The following is a 26,388-nucleotide window of genomic DNA, read 5'->3' on the forward strand; positions in this document are numbered from 1 at the left end:
TTAGGCCGTCTTCCGCTCACGCCCCAACATCGTGCAGCCCGCCTCCAGTGGTGTCGCGACAGGCGTGAATGGAGGGACGAATGGAGACGTGTCGTCTTCAGCGATGAGAGTCGCTTCTGCCTTGGTGCCAATGATGGTCGTATGCGTGTTTGGCGCCGTGCAGGTGAGCTCCACAATCAGGACTGCATACGACCGAGGCACACAGGGCCAACACCCGGCATCATGGTGTGGGGAGCGATCTCCTACACTGGCCGTACACCACTGGTGATCGTCGAGGGGACACTGAATAGAGCACGGTACATCCAAACCGTCATCGAACCCATCGTTCTACCATTCCTAGACCGGCAAGGGAACTTGCTGTTCCAACAGGACAATGCACATCCGCATGTATCCCGTGCCACCCAACGTGCTCTAGAAGGTGTAAGTCAACTACCCTGGCCAGCAAGATCTCCGGATCTGTCCCCCATTGAGCATGTTTGGGACTGGATGAAGCGTCGTCTCACGCGGTCTGCACGTCCAGCACGAACGCTGGTCCAACTGAGGTGCCAGGTGGAAATGGCATGGCAAGCCGTTCCACAGGACTACATCCAGCATCTCTACGATTGTCTCCATGGGAGAATAGCAGCCTGCATTGCTGCGAAAGGTGGATATACACTGTACTAGTGCCGACATTGTGCATGCTCTGTTGCCTGTCTCTATGTGCCTGTGGTTCTGTCAGTGTGATCATGTGATGTATCTGACCCCAGGAATGTGTCAATAAAGTTTCCCCTTCCTGGGACAATGAATTCACGGTGTTCTTATTTCAATTTCCAGGAGTGTATAAGAAGACTTTAATTATTAACATTTGAGAAGATCTTAACCAAATCCTAATTTTGAATATAATTTGTCTTGAGCACACAATTAATCAATATATGTACTGATAGATAAAAAAAATAGGAATGAAATCCAAATTGTTCTATCTAGTGATTCATACTTTCTTAACGTTTCAATTCCGCTTTTTGAAGAATGTACTAATCATATGACAGCATCACAATGACTTTGACCTTTTTATCCTTTCATTAGCATTAATAATATATCCATCACTTTCTTATAAAATGCAACATTTTGCAAACTGTGTGTGCCAAATTGAAGGGAGCTGTACCACTCCAATTACAAAATTTTATTTCTCATCTGAGGAATCTGATCTCAGATTCCCATTTCTATCTCATTCATGGGTAAAATCCTTATCTGTCAGTCACTTACAGGACTAAAATGATAAAACATTTAAAATGTAATAAGGACAATCTGGGTTCTGTAGCTGAAAGGGATACTACTGTTGTAGTGCAAAACTTTATGCCTGGGAATGTGAACCTGAAGAGGATTCCCCATCCAAACCCTATGAAACAAGAAAGAAGAGGACGAAAGAAGACTTCTGACACCATGGAAGGTCAAGAGTCCAATGCCATGGCCCCATGATACCAACAGGGGAGTGAGTTGCAAAACACCTACATATGAAAGTAACATTGTAAAGAAACCAGTTGATACTGGAAGTTTTTCAATGACCTCATACTTTTCTGAGCCAAAACTGACTTGAAATGTGTACATGCTAGAGATCCAAAGTGTATTAAGTTGCTCTGTAAATTCAACTGTTGCAAAACACTGATAGAAGTGATGCAATGAACATATTGGGTAGCTATCAGTCTACCAGTGGATAAATCAAGATGTCTACCAGCATAAAGGAATTTTTACTTCATTAAGAGACAACAGAAGCTGCATGGAACTCTGAACCTGGGAAACACATTGCAGCCTGAGGAAAACAACGCAACAAAAGATAAGTACCAAATTTGTATACCTGTAGTCACCCAGCCTACTTGCAGCAAGAGAGAGCACATCTGAATTCCAGATGAGAAAGCTGTGTGCAGTTTATGAAACTTATTCTTACCAGATGCATGCAAATGATAATCGAACAATCCTACGGAGGGTTCACAACAAACAGTTTAAGTCTTGCCTGTGAGTGTCAAGGTTCTGGGACTCATTCTGAATCTGGTACATAGTTATAATCTGACAGGAAGTTTCATATCAGTGCACACTTTGCTGCAGAGCAAAAATTTCACTCTGGAACAATCCCAGGCTGTGGCTAAGTCATTCCTCTGCAATAACCTTTCTTCCAGTAGTGTTAGTTCTGTAAGTTTTGCAGGAGAACTTCTATGAAGTTTAGAAGATAGGAGATGAAGTACTGGCAGAACTAAGGTGTAAGGATGTGTCATGAGTCATGATTGGTAGAGCACTTCTCAGTAAAAAGGAAAGGTTCCAAGTTTGAGTCTCAGTCCAGAATACAGTTTTAATGTGCCAGGAAGATTCATATTAGTGCACACTTTCCTGCAGAGTGAAAATTTCATTCTAAATTAAACACTTGGTGTAAATTCCCTGGGGTCCAGCTGCATAATGAGTTTAAATGGAGACAACACACAGATAAACTAATCAAGAAGCTCTGTTCAGCACATTTTGACCCTAAGAGTGTCTCTCACTATGTTACACTAAGAGCAAGGGTGTGGACTTTTATTTAATATTTTCATTCCTTGTTGCCTTGTGGAATTATCTTCTGGAGCAATGTACCTAATTCAGTCAAATCATATATTTCAAACTCGTGTAAAGACTGGCAACTTGCTTTAAATGTTAAGGAATATAAAATTATGCACTTAACAAAATGCAAAAATGTAGTATTCTATGACCACAATATCAGTGAATTACAATCTGAATTAATCAACTCATACAAATATGCAGGCTTAACAATCTGAGTGGCTGTGAAATGGAATGATCACACAGGCTTACTCATAGGTGAAGCATGTGTCAGACTTAGGGAAAATGCAATTGCCTTACAAAAGAGATTGTAAACAAAACCGTTGTGCATCTCATTCTAGAATATTGCATTACTGTGTAGGACTCATATCAAATAACACTAACAGGGAACACTGAACATACACGCACATGCCCATAGATTTGTTTCATTTGCAGAAAAGAATACTGAAATACTGAAACTCTGGCAAACATTAACTGCCAGACACTTGAAGATGGATTTCCATTATCCCATGAATGCCTACTTATGAAATTTCAAGATAAGTACTTATTACTCACTTTCAGTTAATATTAATATTAGTTTTTTTCCTTGCCTCATGATTCTCTGTTTGTTTATAATAGTAGCACTTCAGTTGTTGCTCTTTTCCTTAACTGTACTACTCATGAGTCATCTTGATTACCTCAATTACTGGTTAGAAAAATTACAACCAGCATGATGACAGTAAATTTTTTAATGAATTGCAGATTTTTATGCTACTTTTATAATTATAAGATCTATTTTTCTATTCTGTCAACATTGGTACAGCATATCATCTTTCTTCTATTTACATATCTGAATTGTGTGATCCACTAATTACATTTGATACTTTCTACTCCCTCATTGCCACTGTAGCAAGACAGAACACAAACTGTTTCACACTTGTTACTACATCTGTCAGAATGCTCCTCTACTTCCATATCTCTGAACTCTCAGAAAACCAGAAGTAGATGATCTCCTCTTGCTCAGTGATCATATATAAGAACCTCCTCAGGTGTACAACATCCTGGTCAACGCCAAATAAGTCCAGTTCCCAGATTTTTGGGCAATTATCCTTCACTGCAGGGAGGGCCAAGCTTCTCAAACTGTTTTGAGCAGGGGCAGCCAGAAACAAAGAACACAAATGGCCTTTTGGCATGCAGGCCACTCTCTCTCATCTCACTGCATGCCTCCTGCACAACCCCACTATGCTATGTGAGCACCAATGCTGGTGGAACCATAAATGTGCACAGAGCAGCCATTTTCAGAACACAGACTGGCTTGGTTTCATAATTTGTTATATTAAGAAACTCGGAAAACTTTTGCTATGTACCATGAAGAGCAGTATTAGATTGTTACTAACTGTAGGTACAAGAACTTATACCTCCAAAAATAAAAAATTAAAATAAAGTTGAGGTTTCAACTGTGTCAGTGATACTGTGAGGGCCACATAGTTCCATGAAAAATTCTTACGTTTCAGCTGAGGTATAATAAAAAGAATGTAAAAACAAATAGTTTCTATAGTGCCATTAGTGATGGAATAAATTATTGTAACTATAGGTGAAAGGAAAAAAATTATTACCCATCACTTCTCTGCTGACAGTGCCATGGCTTTAAGTCCAAACAAAATATATCAGGAACAAAACGTAATAAAACTGATATCATCCGCAAACTGTCACTATATTGACAGGTGCACAAAGTTTATCAGATTGTCATCACTCAGGTTGCCAAGTAATTGGACTTATTGAGTTTCATTATAAAAAAAAATTTCACACACACAATGTGTGTCCAAATTTGGATATCACTTATGCAGTCTCATTACAGAGACATGTAAACTCTTCCCAACAAAAACCTTTATCAAAGCCCTGGTCAGTTTTAACATAACAGAATTTGTCTTTTAATTGGGAATTACACTGCAGTTCAATCAGTTCCATCTGCAAATGAAGTGGGGCACTTTCAGATGATACAGCAAATGGTCTTGAAAATGTCTGAAAAAACAGATACAAAGTTGGCAGTGTCCTGAAAATATTTGAAAACTGTTGTTGTATTTCTTACAACATCAAAATGAATTATTCAAAATTCATATTTTCTTTAACATCAGAGAGCTCAGGGAAATGGTCCGTGTTCTTTTTCAGAAGCTGTCCCATCAACAATATGATTTTTTTAAAAATGCATCCACTTTTTCCATTAAATCAGATGTCAATAACTTCTCACTTTGCAACAACTTACAGAGGTATTTAAATGTGCAGTCAAGTCATCGAAAAATGTGATGTCTTCAATCCATTCCAGATCTTCTGTCATTAGTTCGTGCTTCCCTTTTTCTCTCATAAATTGAACAATAGCAGATTTTAACTCAAAAATTAGTTCCACACATGCTTGTTGGCTTAACCAACATAATTCACAGTAGTAAATCATGTCTCTATCAAAAACTGTTGAAACTGACAGTCTAATAACCTATGTGACTTAAGATAATTTATTTCGGACCACCAGTTTCATGATGTGCCCCATCCTTGCAAATTTAGCACAAAGTGGTTCTTGATGTATGAAACAATGAATTACATACAAATTACCTGTTTATTGTTGTAGTTTTTTGTGTGACAATGCTACGAGCCCATATGGTGGCCATCACATTGATGATGTCCATCAGTGATAACTAAGAACAACATGCTCCAATTAAGGGCAACAGCTTCAGTTGCATCTTTAACAGTTTTTAGGAAGTAAATCCCTCTCATTGTATCTTTCATTGGCACCAGATTTAACAGTTCTTCTGTCACATGTAAACCCCATGAACACAAACTGGAAGCTGTGCTGTGCCTTAAATGTTGACCGTCTCATCCAAAGCAATTGAGAATGCAACAAACTTGCTAGCAAGGTCAATTAATTGCCCGTAGATATCTACTCCCAAAACAGCTATGTGGTGAGTTATTGTTTGTCACAAAATAATAATTTTGAAAAACTTCTGTACCTCCAATGGCACTCTTTAATGAATTCTTTAATGCATTTTTTCATGAATTCACCATAGCTGAAAGGTTTATTAGATCTATCAATTTTGAGCACTGTTTTGTAGTTTACTTTTAATGACAGGCCACTACTATTGGTTGCTGGCTACAAATAAAAACCAATGGTATGGACTGTAAACACATTGGATTTCCACAAGTAAATATGTACAAATACAAAGAGCACAAACACAAATGATTTTCATGGGTTACTCACACTGAGATCAGTTTGCTGTGCAGCACTGCACCTTTTTAGGCCTGCCAACTTGTTTTCTCTTCCATCACCATCTGAATCTTTAGATTCCTCATGCATTGTGATGTGATGCAATTCTATAGCATATTTGTGATGCCTGGCACTTCTGTGACTGCGTAATAGACACTAAGAATTTTCATCCTTCCCTTTGAAACAGCATTGTAATTTCCGCTCATATTTAAATGGTTGTGACAATATGTTGCTAGAATGCCTCTTTTTGAGTGTATATATCATTGCAACTGTCATTGTTCTTTTACAGTTCCACTACAATCAAATAGCAAGGAAGACACAGCACTGGTCGTTCGAAACATACCACACCAAATGCTGCAAGAAACAGTGCCACATCACACTGCTACATGAATGTCATGCCATACTGAGTACCTTAAAGGAGGAGTGATCAAATCCAGGATAGATCAAGCTTGGCCCATGCATCATCCACGTGTGTAGTTCAGCAAGCCGTGGCCAACCCTGGTTTTGAACAATTCGCTTGGAATTAAGAGTGAGAGCTATTGATGGGTGACAGCAATTTTCAATCTTTACGCACACATTACAATGAACTGAGTCTTCTCCCCATCAATTAAACTTCCATGAAATCCTCCAGTCAGAAACATGGGTTAAGTTGTACATGCCCTCTGCATGTGTTTTTCTTCTGGGATACACATTTCTTAGGACTGACAGGCCAGGCAACCTTGGTAAGGTCAAACTGATTATTTGGTCCCATATAGTTTATAAGCAGTCTACTGTTACAGCTTCCTCTCTAAATATTTAATGTTCCTACACTTCATGTGAAGCAATTTGAACTCTGGGGGTTGTTAAAGAGTAGGTCACAAACACTGCACGATGTGCAGAAAGGTCTACAACCAAACTCTGATCAATATTGCTTACTTTTTCAATTTTACTCATTGCAATTAAATCTACAGAAATATGACTGTATGCCATGTGGTGCATGGACTGTAGTGGAAGAATGCTCATATTGCTGCAACTAAACAATCTTTTGAGGTTGATTCTGGGGAGAGAATCTCCCAGCCAGTCCAAGTTCATGTCTCTCATTAAGAAGATGTGTTATTACTGACACCAAAGGGTATGTAATATCGACTTGAAGTATGTCTGAGTGCTGATTTTTGGTGGCTTATAGATGATATACAACCAGCCTCTATAGCTGAGATCATTAACCCATGCTAGTGCAGTGGTGCTCGATTTGGAGGTAAGCCATTTCAAATCCTGGTGTTGGATGAAATTTTAACTGCCAGTATTTGGCCGGCAATGGCAGGAGAGATGGTGATGCAAAGTTCCTGATCACCAGTCTATGCATAAATTTTCTGTACTCAATTTCAAGCCTCTCTGTAGTCTCTCATGAGGTGAGAGCATGTGACACTTTCGACAGTGATCCGTCTGTTGGACGGGGACATTAAGCTCGGTGATTTGTGAGGTGTTGGCTATGTGCCAGCACCAGGTTTCACCCTCTCTCTTGCTTTCATCCATAACAATACAAACCCAACACTACACAGTCCAAAAAATTCAGTCATGCACATGACTCAGACAAACACTTAACACTTCATATCAGGTCAGATGAAGGCAACAGCAAACCATCTCCAGTACGATGTTGCCATGAGTGGCAGTGCAGGGTTCCTGCACCTACTCCCCTACACTTGTATGGGACTTTGCATTGCATACATGATACCAATTAAGCACTTCTGTCTCTGTAAACTTATTTCAATGAATTTTGCTTGTCTTTCTCCACCAGGGTAGAACATGCTTATGACTTTGGTAAGTGGTCAGTTGAATACACCTGTTGATACCCCACCATGCTTGTCTGACCTGTCAATCCTAAGAACTGTATATCATAGGAGATAAACACAAGCAAAAGACATGTAGTTTTGCCCATGTTTCATACTGGAGGCTTGCATGAAAGTTTAACACTTTCCACTCCAATGACGAGTGCCTTTGGACACCATGAATTTTGTTTTCCTCTCCAATGTCATCTAGACATGCTTCATCTAGAATCTGATTGTACTACGCATCACTTCTGCATAATACTGCAATCTAGGGAAGCCTGTGTTAATTCAGTGTGTATCAGTTGTGTTGAGAGAAAGGTAGTAATTATTATTTTCAAGTTTGTAGGCACAAAATGGCTAGTTTTTCACACACAGTCCTTTCTGAGGAAGAGATTGTAGAGCTTTTAGAGGAATGTTTACATGAGAACAAGAGTGTAAATAGTTCTGATGATGCCAGTGATTCATTTATAAATAATATGGGTGAAATGACAATGGAAACACACAATGAAAAGTTTTGTATTGGAATGCTTATGTAAATATACTTGAATGAAATTGCACTTTTAGTTTCAAAGTATATCCTTAGTGTTGGTCAGTGGCCCCATTGTTTCTACAGACTCATGCAACTCTCTGTGGTATGCTCGCCATCCAGGCAGAGGCAATGTAAATAAGAGTACACAGAGAAGCTGTGTGTCTGCATTACAGAGTGCAAACGGTTAACTGATAGAAAGAAGAGTCAGTTCTTCATAATGTGTGCATAATAAATGAAAATTAAAGTCAACCACTGAAAGCTCTTACTCGTACTTCCAGCGAAGTTGCTCAAAACAGTTTGATAGGCTTGACCCCACCTGCAGTGAATGGTAATGATCCATAAACATGAGAAACAACAGCATGGTTCAGAGATTTTTACATATGTTCACTGAGTGAGAGGAGGCTACCTACTTTTGGTTTTATGAGATTTTAAAGGTACTGGAATAGAGAAGGAGTTTGATAGAGATAGGGACAGGCATGAAACAATTTATCCTCTGCCTTGAAACAGTTGTAGTGAGGGAGTAGAAAGTATACAATGTAATTAGTAGATCATACAATTCATAATGCAAAGAAAAAGAAAAATAAAGATGATCCAAGGGGTAATGCTGCCAGGATAGAAAACTATACTCATTAACTACACAATTAGAATAAAAAGCTACAATTCATTTAAAAATTTACTGTGATGATGGAGATTGTAATTTTTCTAACTGGTAATTAAGATAATCAACAAAGCAAAAGCCACAGTGCAATTATTACAAAAAAACAGTGAATCAAAAGGCAAGGAAAAACAATTAAAAGTATTAACAGAAACTGAAATTGAATAATAACTACTCATACCTGAAACTTTGTAATTAGGTATTCATCAGATAATTGACATCTTTAACTGTCTGCCAGCTAACATCTTCCAGTACTTCCATGAGAATCTCCTGTGAGTCAAATAAGCCTCTGGCTGTGTGCATATATATGTCATACTATGCTATGCTGGCATGATTATTGCATTAAACATGTGATCATGATTACTGTTTATTACAAGTTTTTCCAATTATGTAGATAACCTCATAAAACTCACCAACAGGGAGTAGCTGATTTACATGACCTGACCAGACATTGCAAGTTTATTTATGGATATGGTAGATACTGTAGTGGCACCACAGTCCAGGACACTATCACCCAGAATGAGTCTGGCTGTAGAATGAGGGAACAATTACTTAAGTATCTAGGCTCAAGTTTGAAGCAAGTGTTAGAATTAATCAAATCACTGGACACTTATGATAGTGCTGCAGTAGACTTAGATTCTCCTGACATTTCTGTAGTGAAAAGTAGGGTTGATAACAAACAGGCTGTGTGCCCAGTTCACACATGGCATCATTTCAAATCAGAGCCAGGACAGTGCCATATACAACAACAGCAGTGAGCTAGGCAGACGGCACTCAATGTTAAATCTTACCCTCAGTACTTCATATCATACAAGTGACAGAAATGTTCCTATCATGTAGCAATGTGTTTCCATTATGGTCTGCATGGACATGTGCACTGTTTTTACAAAAGCAAAAGTCTCACAAGTGATCTGTTTCCTATTCAAAGTATCAAGAACTAGTCATAGTGCAAAGTCATTGTCAGAATAAGTGTTGAAGAAGTTTAGAATGCTTCTCCAACTCAGCAACATGCAAACCAACTTTCTGTCTCTTTACAGGCTGCTAATTACAACATGCACATGCATTTAGATACAAGAACTTCAATGACAATTTTGAACAGATGCACATATGAACTCACAGGAAAGCCTAAATTTTACAAGTCACAGGCAACACTTTCAGTAAATAATATCCATGATATCCCAGTTCTTGATGTTTGGAGCCTGCAAGTCACTTTATGCAATGTTACAAAGTTTCATTCATAGTGTTCTGTTCAAATGACAGTTAGAACATCTTTGGTGTTGATTCTTTTGATCTTTTTGGGTTAGAAATTCAAGACAATGTGTTTTCTGTGAATTCTTATGTGTCACAGGACAGTGTTTCAAAATTTGTGCAGACTTTAGTAAACTTTTTCAGGATGGCCTAGGTAAAGCAAGTAATTTTGAGGTTCATATTACAATGAAGGAAAATGCACAATCTACTTTTTCAGGATGGCCTAGGCAAAGAAAGTAATTTTGAGGCTCATATTACAATGAAGGAAAATGCACAATTTCATTTTTATAAGGCACAGCCCACCCCCCAGGAAATTACAGATCAAGTGGCACAACAATTGTTAAACTGGTAAGACAAAGGCATAATCACTCAATAGCAGCTAGTCAGTGGATTAGATTACATTAGATTTACTTTCGTTCCAAATGATCCGTAGTGAGGAGGTCCTCCAAGGTGTAAAACATGTCAGAAAAACAATAATACATGACAAATATTTACAACTGAAACAAATAAGCTAATGTACCTTCCACAGATCCCAAGTGGAATGATCGTTATTTTTTTTAAATGAACACTATATGAAATAATCATTTTACAAACACTCATTTATTAAGATTGCATTAATGCACTGAATTTAAAATCTAAAATAAATTATTTATTATGTAATAAACATATAATAGAAATACTACAATACTTATTTAGAATGGACACATCACTGCACTGAAATGGTGCAGAAGTTAGCTTGTAGATTGTACACACACACACACACACACACACACACACACACACACACACACACAAAAATCAGTTGGTTCTACTGAGAAATCCTCCTCTTGTAGACATCAGGAAACCATCTGGTGAATTAAGATTGTGTACTGATTTGTGTACTGATTTTAATTCAATGTTGAATCCCTAAACAGTGATTGTTCATTTCTGTTACCATGGCCTGATGGATATACTTCTTCAAAATATACTTAGAGAATACCCCATTCTCAAATTTCACTGAGTAAGCACTCACAGAATTTTTGTGTGGTGAATACCCACATGAGATTATTCAAGATTTTACACTTGCCATTCAGTAGTGCCCCCCATGAACCATGGACCTTGCGGTTGGTGGGGAGGCTTGCGTGCCTCAGCGATACAGATAGCCGTACCATAGGTGCAACCAGACCGGAGGGGTATCTGTTGAGAGGCCAGACAAACGTGTGGTTCCTGAAGAGGGGCAGCAGCCTTTTCAGTAATTGCAGGGGCAAAAGTCTGGATGATTGACTGATCTGGCCTTGTAACACTAACCAAAATGGCGTTGCTGTGCTGGTACTGCGAACGGCTGAAAGCAAGGGGAAACAACAGCCGTAATTTTTTCTGAGGGCATGCAGCTTTACTCTATGGTTTAATGATGATGGCGTCCTCTTGGGTAAATTATTCTGGAGGTAAAATAGTCCCCCATTCGGATCTCCGGGGGCGGGGACTACTCAAGAGGATGTCGTTATCAGGAGAAAGAAAACTGGCGTTCTATGGATCGGAGTGTGGAAAGTCAGATCCCTTAATCGGGCAGGTAGGTTAGAAAATTTAAAAAGGGAAATGGATAGGTTAAAGTTAGATATAGTGGGAATTAGTGAAGTTTGGTGGCAGGATGAACAAGACTTCTGGTCAGGTGACTACAGGGTTATAAACACAAAATCAAATAACGGTAATGCAGGAGTAGGTTTAATAACGAATAGGAAAATAGGAATGCGGGTAAGCTACTACAAACAGCATAGTGAATGCATTATTTTGGCCAAGATAGATACGAAGCCCACGCCTACCACAGTGCTACAAGTTTATATGCCATCTAGCTCTGCAGATGACGAAGAAATTGAAGAAATGTATGATGAAATAAAAGAAATTATTCAGATAGTGAAGGGAGATGAAAATTTAATAGTCATGGGTGACTGGAATTCGTCAGTAGGAAAAGGGAGAGAAGGAAACGTAGTAGGTGAATATGGATTGGGGGTAAGAAACGAAAGAGGAAGCCACCTGGTAGAATTTTGCACAGAGCACAACTTAATCATAGCCAACACTTGGTTCAAGAATCATAAAAGAAGATTGTATACATGGAAGAATCCTGGAGATACTAAAAGGTATCAGACAGATTATGTAATGGTAACACAGAGATTTAGGAACCAGGTTTTAAATTGTAAGACATTTCCAGGGGCAGATGTGGACTCTGACCACAATCTATTGGTTATGAACTGTAGATTAAAACTGAAGAAACTGCTAAAAGGTGGGAAATTAATGAGATGGGACCTGGATAAACTGACTAAACCAGAGGTTGTACAGAGTTTCAGGGAGAGTGTAAGGGAACAAATGGCAGGAATGGGGGAAAGAAATACAGTAGAAGAAGAATGGGTAGCTCTGAGGGATGAAGTAGTGAAGGCAGCAGGCGATCAAGTAGGTAAAAAGACGAGGGCTAGTAGAAATTCTTGGGTAACAGAAGAAATACTGAATTTAATTGATGAAAGGAGAAAATATAAAAATGCAGTAAATGAAGCAGGCAAAAAGGAATACAAACATATAAAAAATGAGATCGACAGGAAGTGCAAAATGGCTAAACAGGGATGGCTAGAGGAGAAATGTAAGGATGTAGAGGCTTATCTCACTAGGGGTAAGATAGATACGGCCTACAGGAAAATTAAAGAGACCTTTGGAGAAAGGAGAACCACTTGCACCAATATCAAGAGCTTTGATGGAAACCCAGTTCTAAGCAAAGAAGGGAAAGCAGAAAGGTGGAAGGAGTATATAGAGGGTCTATACGAGGGCGATGTACTTGAGGACAATATGTTGGAAATGGAAGAGGATGTAGATGACGATGAAATGGGAGATACGATACTGCTTGAAGAGTTTGACAGAGCATTGAAAGACCTGAGTCGAAACAAAGCCCCGGAAGTAGACAACATTCCATTAGAACTACTGATAGCCTTGGGAGAGCCAGTCCTACAAAACTCTACCATATGGTGAGCAAGATGTATGAGACAGGCGAAATACCCTCAGACTTCAAGAAGAATATAATTCCAATCCCAAAGAAAGCAGGTGTTGACAGATGTGAAAATTACCAAACTATCAGTTTAATAAGTCATAGCTGCAAAATACTAACGCGAATTCTTTACAGACGAATGGAAAAACTGGTAGAAGCCGACCTCGGGGAAGATCAGTTTGGATTCCGTAGAAATATCGAAACACATGAGGCAATACTGACCAAAACGAGGATAATGGAATGTAGTTGAATTAAGTCAGGTGATGGTGAGGGAATTAAATTAGGAAATGAGACACTTAAAGTAGTAAAAGAGTTTTGCTATTTGGGGAGCAAAATAACTGATGATGGTCGAAGTAGAGAGGATATAAAATGTAGACTGGCAATGACAAGGAAAGCATTTCTGAAGAAGAGAAATTTGTTAACATCGAGTATAGATTTAAGTGTCAGGAAGTCGTTTCTGACAGTATTTGTATGGAGCGTAGCTATGTATGGAAGTGAAACATGGACGATAAATATTTTGGACAAGAAGAGAATAGAAGCTTTCGAAATGTGGTGCTACAGAAGAATGCTGAAGATTAGATGGGTAGATCACATAACTAATGAGGAAGTATTGAATAGGATTGGGGAGGAGAGAAGTTTGTGGCACAACTTGACTAGAAGAAGGGATCGGTTGGTAGGACATGTTCTGAGGCATCAAGGGATCACCAGTTTAGTATTGGAGGGCAGCGTGGAGGGTAAAAATCATAGAGGGAGACCAAGAGATGAATACACTAAGCAGATTCAGAAGGATGTAGGTTGCAGTAGGTACTGGGAGATAAAGAACCTTGCACAGGATAGAGTACCGTATTTACTCGAATTTAAGCCGCACTTGAATCTAAGCCGCACCTGAGAAATGAGACTCGAAATCGAGGAAAAAAAAATTTCCCGAATCTAAGCCGCACCTGAAATCTGAGACTCGAAATTCAAGGGGAGAGGAAAGTTTTAGGCCGCACTTCCAAATCGAAACAAAGTTGGTCCATTGTAATATGAGACACAATTTAGGTTGAATGAATGACGATACAGCTGCAGTAGTTTGGTTCGAGTCTTAAGCTTAGCAGTTAAGCTTTACCAGGTAGCCGTTGTTATGCGTCAGGCGCTCAGTCCGTATTTATATGAGTAGCCTTCCTTTTTCACGTGCTTTGTCTGGTTTGAATTGATTGCTTATTTTTCTTTGATCTGACAAGTGCAGTACTCTTTGTTATAGGTGTTTCTGTCACTCAGAGCTGAAAACGTATTACTGTACTGTGTCATGCATTGTTTGTCGCATTCTGAAAATGAAGGTTTACGGCCTGTTGCTGCTCGCGGCATGGCTTGCTTTTGTGCATGCTACCGCCGCTTACAATTAAAAAAAACAAAGAGAGGAATCATCTCATTAGCGAAACAATGGCAAGAGACTGCTATTCGTTGCTACGTACACTGCTGCTTTCTTTGATAATGATCAACAAGAACCAAATAATAGACTGCGTATGATAGATGATGTTCTGAACGAGAATTTAGCGAAATTTTTTTCCGTTTGAAAATCTTTGCAGACGCCTCTTTAGTACATTACATTATGCACAGAAATTAGTCATCTTAGATTTAAAAATCCAATCAATTGCCGTGCTTCATTTCTGACTGTGTCACTATTAGGCATAAGAATAATACGAATATAAACATGACATGGTATGTATATTCTTCCGCGTCTGCTGTTGTCTCACTCTAGTTTCATAGTTTATTAGGTGTACAGGATTTAAATGAGATAGCAGCAAACATGAAAGAATACATGGTAAAATGTTTATATTCGTATTATTCTTATGGTGAAGAGAATACTGCATGTGATTCACAATTCATAAAAGTTCTTATTAGCAACCATTTCTTCTCACAGTTAGGAAAAAATTCAGAAAGCAGAGCTGGCCATATTGACAAATATCCCAAACAGTCTTGCCAGTCGTATTTTCGTAGTACATTGAAATTTACTGATGCAGAGGTTTTGGTGCTAGTATTTGTCTTTGTGCCTGTGAAGCGCTACATATATTCGACGACAGAAGTTAGTTGTGGAGGCACCTACCTACATTTTTCAGAACTTCCGTTTACTTTGCACTCGATTCTAAGCCGCAGGCGGTTTTTTGGATTACAAAAACCGGAAAAAAGTGCGGCTTAGATTCGAGTAAATACGGAGCTTGGAGAGCTTTATCAAACCGGTCTCTGGACTGAAGACCACAACACAACAACATTCAGTAGTGCTTCAAGACCTGCAATTTTTCAGCACTTCAACAACTGACTGCTACAGTGCCTTTATGCATGAAATGCTTAGATGATATTATGGTTTTGGATCATACTCCCGCAGTACATCTTTCTACTCCGGAAGTTTACTTCAAGTTCTCTCTGCTGCTGGTCTCAAGTGCAACAAAGACAAGTTCTTTTGTTCCAGGCTAATATCCAATATTTAAGCCATGTAATCAATGTTCAGGGCATCCACCCTTCACAGTCTCATTTAACCACAATTTGTGATCTCCCAGCATCTCGCAACATAAGTCAACTTCAATCTGTACTAGAGAAACTCGTTTACTACAATTATTTCATTCTGAATACATTGCAGATTACTACCCCACTGCACAAATTACTAAGGAAAACGTCCCATTTTTGTGGTCTCAGAAGTGTCAACTGCTTTTCAGTGACTGAAGGAAGCTTTTTTAAGTAATCATTGTTTAATCCATTTTGATCCCATGAGGCCAGACATTCTAGGGTCAACACTTCCTTGTATGAAATTTGTGTGGTATTTACACAAACAGTTGGATCTATGAACAGAAAAACTGCTTTTGCATCAAAGCTCTTGACCGAGGCTCAGTGCAATTATTCTCAGATAGAGAAGGAAGCTCTTGCCATTATGAAATTCCCTGAGTATCTTTATGGAAGGAAGCTTTACCTAGAGACAGATCACAAGCCATTGACATTATTATTCAGATCTTTCAAGCCAACACCACCATGCACTATGCAGAAGCTGCAAGGGTGGTCTTTGATTTTGTCAGATTATCAGTATAAAACCATGTATGGACCAAAAACCAAACATTACAGTGCACATACTCTCCCTCATCTACCAGTTAGCACCAGTAGAGTGTTCCGTGTAGCTGAAGACTCTTGTTTCCATATTGATGTGCAGGACTGTAAAACTGTCAGTGGTGCCCCAATCAATCACCCTCGTATAGCTCAGGTGATGGCTGCAGATCCCAAACTACAAATTTTGCTGCAGTAAATCCTCACTGGTTGGCCACATTCAGTCAAAGCTGTTTGCAATCCAGTGGTTCAGAGATACTTTGCACTGTCTGTACAACAGAGTGTCCTTTCAGTTCACTCAGATAGTGACCATTTGTGCGTGATAGTTCCAGAATCTCTCCAGAAGGAAGTCATTCATCTTTCACAACAAGGTGATTGGGCATAGTGTGTACACAGCAGCTCACCTGACACCACTGTAAGTGGGTGAGGAGGGATTCACAGATTGACTAGCTGACCTCTCCTTGTCATGCATGTGCGGAGCACCAGGCTGCTCCATCTCAAAGATTCTTCAGTTGGCCCAAGATCAGCATCCCTGGGCAGAGACTATACATTGCTGTTGCAGATCAGTTTGGAACAGCCATTCATCAACTGCTGTGAATGCTCACAGCAAATTCCCATTTGTGACATAAATGCAATCAACCACAATGGGAAACACTATCAAAATTCTCACATCAGTTTTTTGTGTTGAAGGTCTCCCATAAGTGATAGTAACAGACAATGGACTCCAATTTACACTGCCAGACTTCAAGCAATTTTTTAATGCCTATGATATTCAACACGTGACAAGTTCACCATTCCACTGGCAATCAAACCATGAAGTAGATCACTTTCTGAGAACTTTTAAGCAGCAAATGGACACTGTGTGCCTCCCAGAACTGCTCCTCATACCATTCCCAGCCATGCTACTGCAAGTTGTCAGCAGAACTGTCACATGGACGTCTACACAGAGCAATGCTGCATCCAATGCAGCAGTCACCCCTTCTTCCGCAGCACACTAAATTTAATGTCAATGATAATGTCTTTTTCTGAACCTTTGCAGAAGCAGACACTGGGAATGCAGTATCATCATTCAAGTCTTGGGAGGTTCTGTTTATCTCTTATAGGGTTCATTTAGGCTGCACAGGCTCTCAGCTCTGCTTCTGTTGGCTTCTTAACCCTGCCATAGATTTCTCAGTTTCAGAGCTGGAGCCCTTGTCTCCCTTAGGTTCTCCACTGCTGGTGCAGGATGGGGGCCACATGGATGCTGATGCCCCTTGGGGCCAGAGAGATACCACAAGGATGTTGATGCCCACTGCCAACAACATTCCAGAGTCAGCAGTCTCTGCATGCCTCCGAGGACCCATCAGTTATCACTGCAATATCATCAATTGAAGAAGATGTGCACCCTATGACTGGTTTCTCAGCTGGTGTTCCCAGTCATTCACAAGGCAAATGTCAAGGTGCAGGCAGGAGCATGCTATCAGCCACAGTTATGGCTCCTGCCTCCTCAGTGACACCTGTCTCCAGACCAGAGCTCACCCCCCTCCCTCTTCTGCTGTTGTATGTGCAAAGCCAGTACATAATTGAATGAGGGTGGGAATGTGGTTTCATTTGCTACAGACACTATGCCAGGGATGTGTCTATTCACCAGAGTTCCAAAGCTGGAACAGATTTTAAAAGTACTGCTACCAGAGGCAGCTACACAGCAATCCCAGCTATCAACCCATGTTGCCTTATGGACATGCCCTCCTTGGCTGGCACAGGCAGTGCCCCTGTCAAGCTGAATACAAGACTGACACAGGCTATCATCAGCCCCCTTTGTTATCAGAATTATACCTGCATGTACACAGCCCTCTATATCAGTTACTGCAGCATAACAGAGTCAGCTACAAACACTGGCACTCTCTGGAATTGTGCTTTGAATCTGACTGCATTGTATTTGACAACTCATTGAGTTAAGTAAACTTTTATTTATATATTACTATTGATGTGTCTCTTATTTCTACTTTCTGCCTTTAAAACCCACGCATCCCTAAAGGATCTGACAGAGTTGGAAACAGAACAGGAAAAGAAGAGTACTGCCACTAGGTAGGAGTCATGAGAGAGATGTAGGTCAACAGCTACAGGAAAAATTAGGCACAGAGACAGTACCAGATCACAAGTTTTGTGTAACCAAGTGCTCTTATTAGACAAGTAACAGAAAATGTAGGACCAATAAGAAATAATTTCAATAAAAGAGCTCAGTTGTTGGTAGTTATCAGATCTGGTAACGGCCTGGTTAAAAATGAAAAATACAGTATTAAGGGTGGAATGGATAAAACAGGAGCAGCTATTGAACACACAAGTGTGGAGTTTGTGGAGGTTCTGTGGCGCCACGAAAAGCTCTGGGTTAACTCGGCTGTAAAGTGAATAACATAGACATGGGAAGGCTCCTTCAGAAGGATGCAATATCTCATATTGATGCTGTTCCAGTAGCTGCTACATGAAGACAGGGATACACTTCTCATGGCCTTCACCTGAACAGGAGGAGAAAGGAGAAGTTAGCAGATCTATTAGCACAAAGTGTATGCACCTTCTCTCCAGGGATTCCCATTTGAGTTCCCGAAGTATCTCCACGTTAGGTTTGGGTATTGTTCGAACCTACTGGTAACAAATCTAGCAGCCCACTTCTAAATTGCTTCAATGTCCTCCTTTAATCCAATTACATGTGGATTACAAACACTCAAACAGTACTCAAGAATAGGTTGCAACAGTGGCTTATAACACGTGGTCTCCTTTACAGATAAACCATGCTTTCCAAAATTTTCCCAGTAAACCGAAGACGACTATTTGCCCATCCTACCATAATCTTCACATGCTCATTCAATTTCAAATTGCTTTGCAGTGTTATGCCCAGATATCTAAATGACATGACTGTGCCAAGGAAGACACCACTAACAATATATCAGAGAAATATGGAATCTAACTGTTGCCCTCTGTCCACAGTTCACAGTATATCACGTAGGAAAAGAGCAAGTTGAGTTTCATATGCATGATGTTTTCCAAAACCATGCTGATTTGTGTAAATTTGACCCCTCCCTCTGTACTGAGCCTGCACCACAGGCAGCAGAGATGGCAGCCAGCTTGCTGCTTCCAGTGCATCTCCTCTCCAGTTCATCAGTGTTGTTTCCTGAGCTGGTGCCCTTTGTTGTGGGCCCTGGAATTGAGACGGTCTCCCTTCCATCACCAGTCCTGTCTACCATGTGCCCAGGATAGCAGCCCCAATTCCTTTTGTCCATACACACTGGTTCATCTTTGGCCACTGCCACAGACACAATGGATATCTCAGTGGTTGCAGCTTCATGGACGGTGATGCCTGATCCTTCCCATCCGGCAAGTGAGCACAAGTGCAGTAAACTGGTGGTACTACAGCTTCCACAAGGGTAAGATGGGTCACTGTGGCAAGTGAAGTGAGCACCAGTATTCAAACAACAAACCACAAAATTACCGAGGCAACTGTAGGGGCAGCTCAATTACTGACACAAGTCACCCAGTCTGACATGCATACACAATGTAAGACCAGCAGTGCCTGCCAGGAATTTATATGTGCATATGATGGCCTCGGAGACCTCAGCTGCCAAATGTATTCCAGTTGTATAATTACTCCCTGTTTATGCATATTTTTGTTGTCACTCTGTGACCCAATAAAACTTATTTATTTAAGATTGTCTGTTTCCTTGTGTTTCGAGTTAGAACAGTAAAACACAAGTTGAGATAGATAATAGCAATAACACTGAATTATTACAAAAAATGTTCTGGGAGCAACTAAATTTTATTATTATGTTTATGAAATATTTTTTGACAGAAGGCTGGCATTTTGTAAGATATATCACTGTGTCATGTATCACTGTAACCTAACTGAACTAAATGGCTCTAGAAAACTTCCAAGTCAACATTAATGTACGTTTTCATTTTTTAATGTATGTTGTGTATGTACTGATGTATATGTTATACTGACTTATCCCATATCAATTGTACAGTTTAGTGCAATGAGTTTAGCTATGCAACAAATAAATAATGAAATTAAGTTGATGATAATCTATTTGTGGCTTTTCAATAGATGTAATTATTCCAATTAAAAAGCTATTTGTTATTCTACAATTGTAAAATTCAGCTAATGTAACACTGATGAATTTACTAATAAGATGCAACTTGTAGCCTAAACAAAGACAAACTAATCAAGAAGTTGTATTCACATATTTTTGCTCCCTGTTGTTCTAGGAAACTATATTCTTGGTAATTCTGCTGAATCAGATAAAGCACTGATTCAGATAAAAAAGAATTGACTGAAATATTCATGATATTATGGGAATGTGAAAAAGGAGGGAAAAGACATATTCAAAACAACTGTTAGGTTTGGCAAATTACACAAACTGATCAAATTACAGAAAACCATAAAAAGATACCTAAGGTTTCACAGGTTGGGATAAAAAAAGGGCAAGAAGCCAGTAAAAGTTGTCTGACAGTTCATGAAGAAAATAATGTAAAACACAACACCCAGTTAACATAAAACAGATTATTCTTTTATCTGAGATATAAATATGATATCATAATTGTGTACCTCATTTCTTGGGAAGTCTGCCGTCAACATCAGTGGTGTCTGTCCATTCTTGTCTTGGCAGTCAACAGGCAACCAGCCCCCTTGTAGGATGTATTCCACCATTTTTGGATATGAAAACTGAGCTGCATGATGAAGCACAGTTCTGCCTCGGATATCCAGTATATCCATTGGAGTTCCTGACTGCTGGAGGAATTGGAAAGTCTCCACTGACTCAGTGCGAGCAGAAAGGTGCAGTGCTGTCTCACCCAGTGCGGTTCTGGCCAAGAGATTGGCACCAGCTGAGACTAGATACTGCACAGCCTAAGTAACAAGAATTATGCTGAAGAGTGTTGTTACAACAACTGGGAATAATTCTAAAAGATGTTATCATAATTGTCTGAATAAAGCCAGAAATATTATGTATTGTGGAAGATGAAATGTAACAAGGTAAAATCACTCCATATGCTATTGTTCTCAACCTGTCAAATAACTAATTTTTTGTGTCATTGCATTTGTACACAACACACATATAGTGTGCACTCAAAACTGCTAATTTTTTATTTACATGATATTTTACACAAATTTATTATTTTTGTCACAGCATTTAATCTGATGATTGCAACACCACTGTTAGTTTTTACTGAAAACTTGTTAGTGTAAAGAAATCAGTAATAATCATTATAACAGTGTGTTGAATGAAAATTTATGTGAGCTGATCAGACGTTCTAAGAGAATTGACACTACTCATTAGAAAATTCTCAACCAGTCTTTCTGGCAACTGCTTTCAGTTTGCCAAAAACTAATTAACTTGAGAGATAAAAAATCTACTCACCAACCAGTGGCAGGGGAACACACACACACACACACACACACACACACACACACACACACACACACACACAAAAAGAGGATTTAACTTTTACAAGCTTTCGGAGCCAGTGGCTCATTCTTCCGGCAGAAGAGTTGGAGGGGAAGGAATATGGGTGAAGGAAAAGGACTGTAGAGGTTTAGGGAGAGGGGTACAGTTCAGAAAAGTCACCCAGAACCCTGGGTCAGGGGAGACTTAACAGATGGGATGAGAAGGAACTTTTCATCCCATCTGGTAAGTCTCCCCTAACACAGGGTTCAGGGTGACTTTTCTGAACTATACTCCTTTCCTAAAACTCTCTAGTCCTTTTCCTTCACCCCTCTCCCTTACCCTTCAACTCTTCTGCCATGAGAAGGAGCCACTGGCTACAAAAACTTGCAAAAGTCAAATCCTTTTGTGTGTGTGTTCCCTGCTGCTGCTTCATGAGTAGATTTCTCAAGTATCCATCTAAATTCTATTATCAATAATTGATTATTTTTGTTGTTATAATTAACTTGAGAGATATTTGTAATTAAAGAACAGCCACACCATTTATTTTTGCTCACTGAGCCCTTATGCTTAGTTCCAGTATTTGAAATTATTCTGTCGTATACATTATACTGTTATTATAAATGGCAGTCTGGCTTCAACTGCCAGAGACTGTGGTCATGTGTATGTGAGTTGCATTTGCGTGAGTGCTGTACATTTTTGGTGAAAGCCTTTTTGGCTAAAAGCTCACTTTCTGACAGTCTTTTTGTTGTGCCTATCTGTGGCTTAGTATCTCCACTATATGGTGAGTAGCAAGTACCCTCTTCATAATATTGTGACATTTATACTTTTTTTCCTATTTTCCCTGAACTAGACAACACTCTTCATTATTCAGTTAAGCTCTTCATTAAGAATCTCCATAAATTAACAAAATTTTAATCATGGCAACTTTGATTGAAAGTATCTAATCCACTGCCTAGGCATACAGCGTGCTAGTGATATAGCTCTGTGAATTTTTATACGTTTCTAACGAGCTATCTTTTAGTTAAACCAAAATATTATTGGGATTTCTAGATCATCTACTTCATTAAATTTTGGCACTTCAGTTTTATAAACTATAATATAATTATCAAAATTATAAAATATTATTACATCAGTCTTTATATACCAACCCAACCCCAAATATCCTCAGTTTACCTCCAGCATTCGTACAGTCAACATCTCTGTGTTATGAAGTGCACACACAGAAGTCAACTGGTTAACATCTCTGGATTGCTACTACTGAAAGTTGGCTACTGTAATTCAGCTGGTGAACAGCTAGGTGTAGTTGTCCAATCTTGTGAGAAAAAGTTCATGATTACCAATCACCAAATAAATGTTTGTCAAACATCTTTATATACTTCTTTGGTTATTAAAAGTATGAACTGTGTCAGTCAGTCTGTACTTTCTTGATGTGTGGAATGTTTTCAGTTGTTCAGTTTAAGAGCTTGTGTATAATTGACTGTTGTCTGCAGAATTGTGGTCTCTGGAAAATTGACATTTACAAAATTTGTTGCCACTGATAATAATCATGAAATATTTGTGCACGTCCGGTGTTTGTTAAATGCAAACAGAAGTATAAGATAAACTGGTCATCACTCAAACATTGTTTAATAGGAATTAATGTTCCAATGAGACAATTTTAAATCCATGGTCTGCGTTCATCATTGGCCTGTAGGATTACCAGTAAAAGTAATTTCAGATTGTGTGATTATGATTCTGTGTTCTACCAAGAAACATTTATCTACACCAGGATTAGTGCAGTTAGAGACCAACAGATAAGTGAAATTTGAGTTTCCACAATCACAAATCTCCTTTTTAGAGATATTTCAGAGGTAATTAAAAGTTGATGCAAATAATGAAGAGATAGTTGTTGCCTTACTTGCTGTATCACTTTGCTTATTAAACTGAAGAAGAGTAGCATGATTTACACATATTCAGAAATGTACAGCACTGAATTAAAGAAAAAAACTTAATATAGCCTGCTATTTACAGAAGTAAAAAAATTTACACATTAATTGAGTGAATTCATTACCAGGAAGAAGGAAACTAAAACAACAGACATGTGAGGAATAACTTGGACACAACAATTAACATTGTATGGATCAAGTCACATGTCTACTGCAAGCATCAAAAATTATATAATACTGTGTCTAGTAACTAGCATTTAGCAAATTATAATTACACTCCTGGAAATGGAAAAAAGAACACATTGACACCGGTGTGTCAGACCCACCATACTTGCTCCGGACACTGCGAGAGGGCTGTACAAGCAATGATCACACGCACGGCACAGCGGACACACCAGGAACCGCGGTGTTGGCCGTCGAATGGCGCTAGCTGTGCAGCATTTGTGCACCGCCGCCGTCAGTGTCAGCCAGTTTGCCGTGGCATACGGAGCTCCATCGCAGTCTTTAACACTGGTAGCATGCCGCGACAGCTTGGACGTGAACCGTATGTGCAGTTGACAGACTTTGAGCGAGGGCGTATAGTGGGCATGCGGGAGGCCGGGTGGACGTACCGCCGAATTGCTCAACACGTGGGGCGTGAGGTCTCCACAGTACATCGATGTTGTCGCTGGTGGTCGGCGGAAGGTGCACGTGCCCGTCGACCTGGGACCGGACCGCAGCGACGCACGGATGCACGCCAAGACCGTAGGATCCTATGTAGTGCCGTAGGGGACCGCACCGCCACTTCCCAGCAAATTAGCGACACTGTTGCTCCTGGGGTATCGGCGAGGACCATTCGCAACCGTCTCCATGAAGCTGGGCTACGGTCCCGCACACTGTTAGGCCGTCTTCCGCTCATGCCCCAACATCGTGCAGCCCGCCTCCAGTGGTGTCGCGACAGGCGTGAATGGAGGGACGAATGGAGACGTGTCGTCTTCAGCGATGAGAGTCGCTTCTGCCTTGGTGCCAATCATGGTCGTATGCGTGTTTGGCGCCGTGCAGGTGAGCGCCACAATCAGGACTGCATACGACCGAGGCACACAGGGCCAACACCCGGCATCATGGTGTGGGGAGCGATCTCCTACACTGGCCGTACACCACTGGTGATCGTCGAGGGGACACTGAATAGTGCACGGTACATCCAAACCGTCATCAAACCCATCGTTCTACCATTCCTAGACCGGCAAGGGAACTTGCTGTTCCAACAGGACAATGCACGTCCGCATGTATCCCGTGCCACCCAACGTGCTCTAGAAGGTGTAAGTCAACTACCCTGGCCAGCAAGACCTCCGGATCTGTCCCCCATTGAGCATGTTTGGGACTGGATGAAGCGTCGTCTCACGCGGTCTGCACGTCCAGCACGAACGCTGGTCCAACTGAGGTGCCAGGTGGAAATGGCATGGCAAGCTGTTCCACAGGACTACATCCAGCATCTCTACGATCGTCTCCATGGGAGAATAGCAGCCTGCATTGCTGCGAAAGGTGGATATACACTGTACTAGTGCCGACATTGTGCATGCTCTGTTGCCTGTGTCTATGTGCCTGTGGTTCTGTCAGTGTGATCATGTGATGTATCTGACCCCAGGAATGTGTCAATAAATTTTCCCCTTCCTGGGACAATGAATTCACGGTGTTCTTATTTCAATTTCCAGGAGTGTATATACATCAATGTTCTAGGCCTATGCCATATTGAATTATAATTTTGCTTTCAGTATATATTTCCAAATGTTTAGAGAGTGTGGGTTTTCGTTTCCTTGTGTAAGCTACTTCTAATTTTGTGCAATGTATTACATTGTAATTTGCCTTATCCTATAGTACACATAAGCAGAAATTTTGGGGAGCAGATTCCGAGAGCAGCACCCAAGGCAGCCAGCAGTATGATGGCAGTCCCAACAAATGAAAAGGAAGTTTTAAAAGTGATTAAAAGTCTGAAGTCCAAAATGTCAGCTGGAGTAGATGAGGTGCCAATAATACTAATAAAGAAAACAGCAAATCAAATAGTGAAACCACTGGCGCACATAGCAAACTTGTCAATGGCTGAGGGTGTGTTTCCACAGAAACTGAAAATTTCTAAAGTCATTCCCCTGTTGAAAAATGGTGATAAGCTTAAAATAGAAAACTACAGACCTGTCTCACTTCTCCCAACTTTCTCCAAGATTTTATAGATACTAATGAAATATAGAGTCCCACATTATCTTAATATCCACAATCTGGTAAACTGTAAACAGCATGGATTTCAAGCTGGGAGAAGTACCGAAACAGCTGTACTGCAATACACAAAAGAAATAATCAGTAAATTTGAAGAAGGAAAGAGTTAAGTCAGGATAAATCTAGATCTGTCAAAAGCTTTTGACACTGTTGTTGTGACTCGCCGATCATTCAAAGTGCCACCGTGCAATTACGTGCGTCCTCTACATGCGGAGCTGTCTGCCAGCCATGCAGCAGCTGTGCCACCTAAGCGGCCAGCCAGCCAGCGGCCGTTAGACTTGGACTCAGTGCTCATTCGAATGTTACCGTGTTCACATGTATTGCTTGTCAACTTGCTCTGTGACTTATGTGTTGTGTAGTTCTGAAATATATGTGTTCAACTTGACTGTTGACCACAGCACACTTTTGGAAAAGCTTGAAGCTATAGGTATCAGAGGATCGGTAAAAATGTGGTTTGAGTCGTATCTGGAAAAGAGGATGCAGGTGGTTGAAATTACAGCACCAAATATTAACAAAAAAATTAAACTAAGATCTGATCCAAGGGAGGTCACAGTAGGAGTACCCCAAGGAAGTGTATTAGGCCCCTTGCTGTTCCTCATTTACATTAATGATATTCAGGTGTTAGAGAGAAAAGCTAGAATCATGTTATTTGCTGATGATACTAGTTTAATAGTTAGTGATATGAAGCAGTC

The 26,388-nt window shown here is 40.0% G+C and overlaps 1 protein-coding gene across 5 annotated transcripts in view; it reads right to left on the bottom strand.

The window, feature by feature from the left end:
• Positions 1 to 26,388, bottom strand: part of LOC126240775 (serine/threonine-protein phosphatase 6 regulatory ankyrin repeat subunit C-like) — an 881,520-nt gene that overhangs the window by 254,675 nt on the left and 600,457 nt on the right. For all 5 annotated transcript variants that reach the window (XM_049947953.1, XM_049947951.1, XM_049947950.1 and 2 more), the window contains one exon: positions 20,687 to 20,986. In XM_049947953.1, coding sequence (XP_049803910.1) covers positions 20,687 to 20,986 — 300 coding nt within the window. The remainder of the gene's footprint in view (positions 1 to 20,686; positions 20,987 to 26,388) is intronic.

The sequence above is a fragment of the Schistocerca nitens genome, chromosome 1, assembly GCF_023898315.1.
Source record: "Schistocerca nitens isolate TAMUIC-IGC-003100 chromosome 1, iqSchNite1.1, whole genome shotgun sequence".
NCBI lineage: Eukaryota > Metazoa > Arthropoda > Insecta > Orthoptera > Acrididae > Schistocerca > Schistocerca nitens.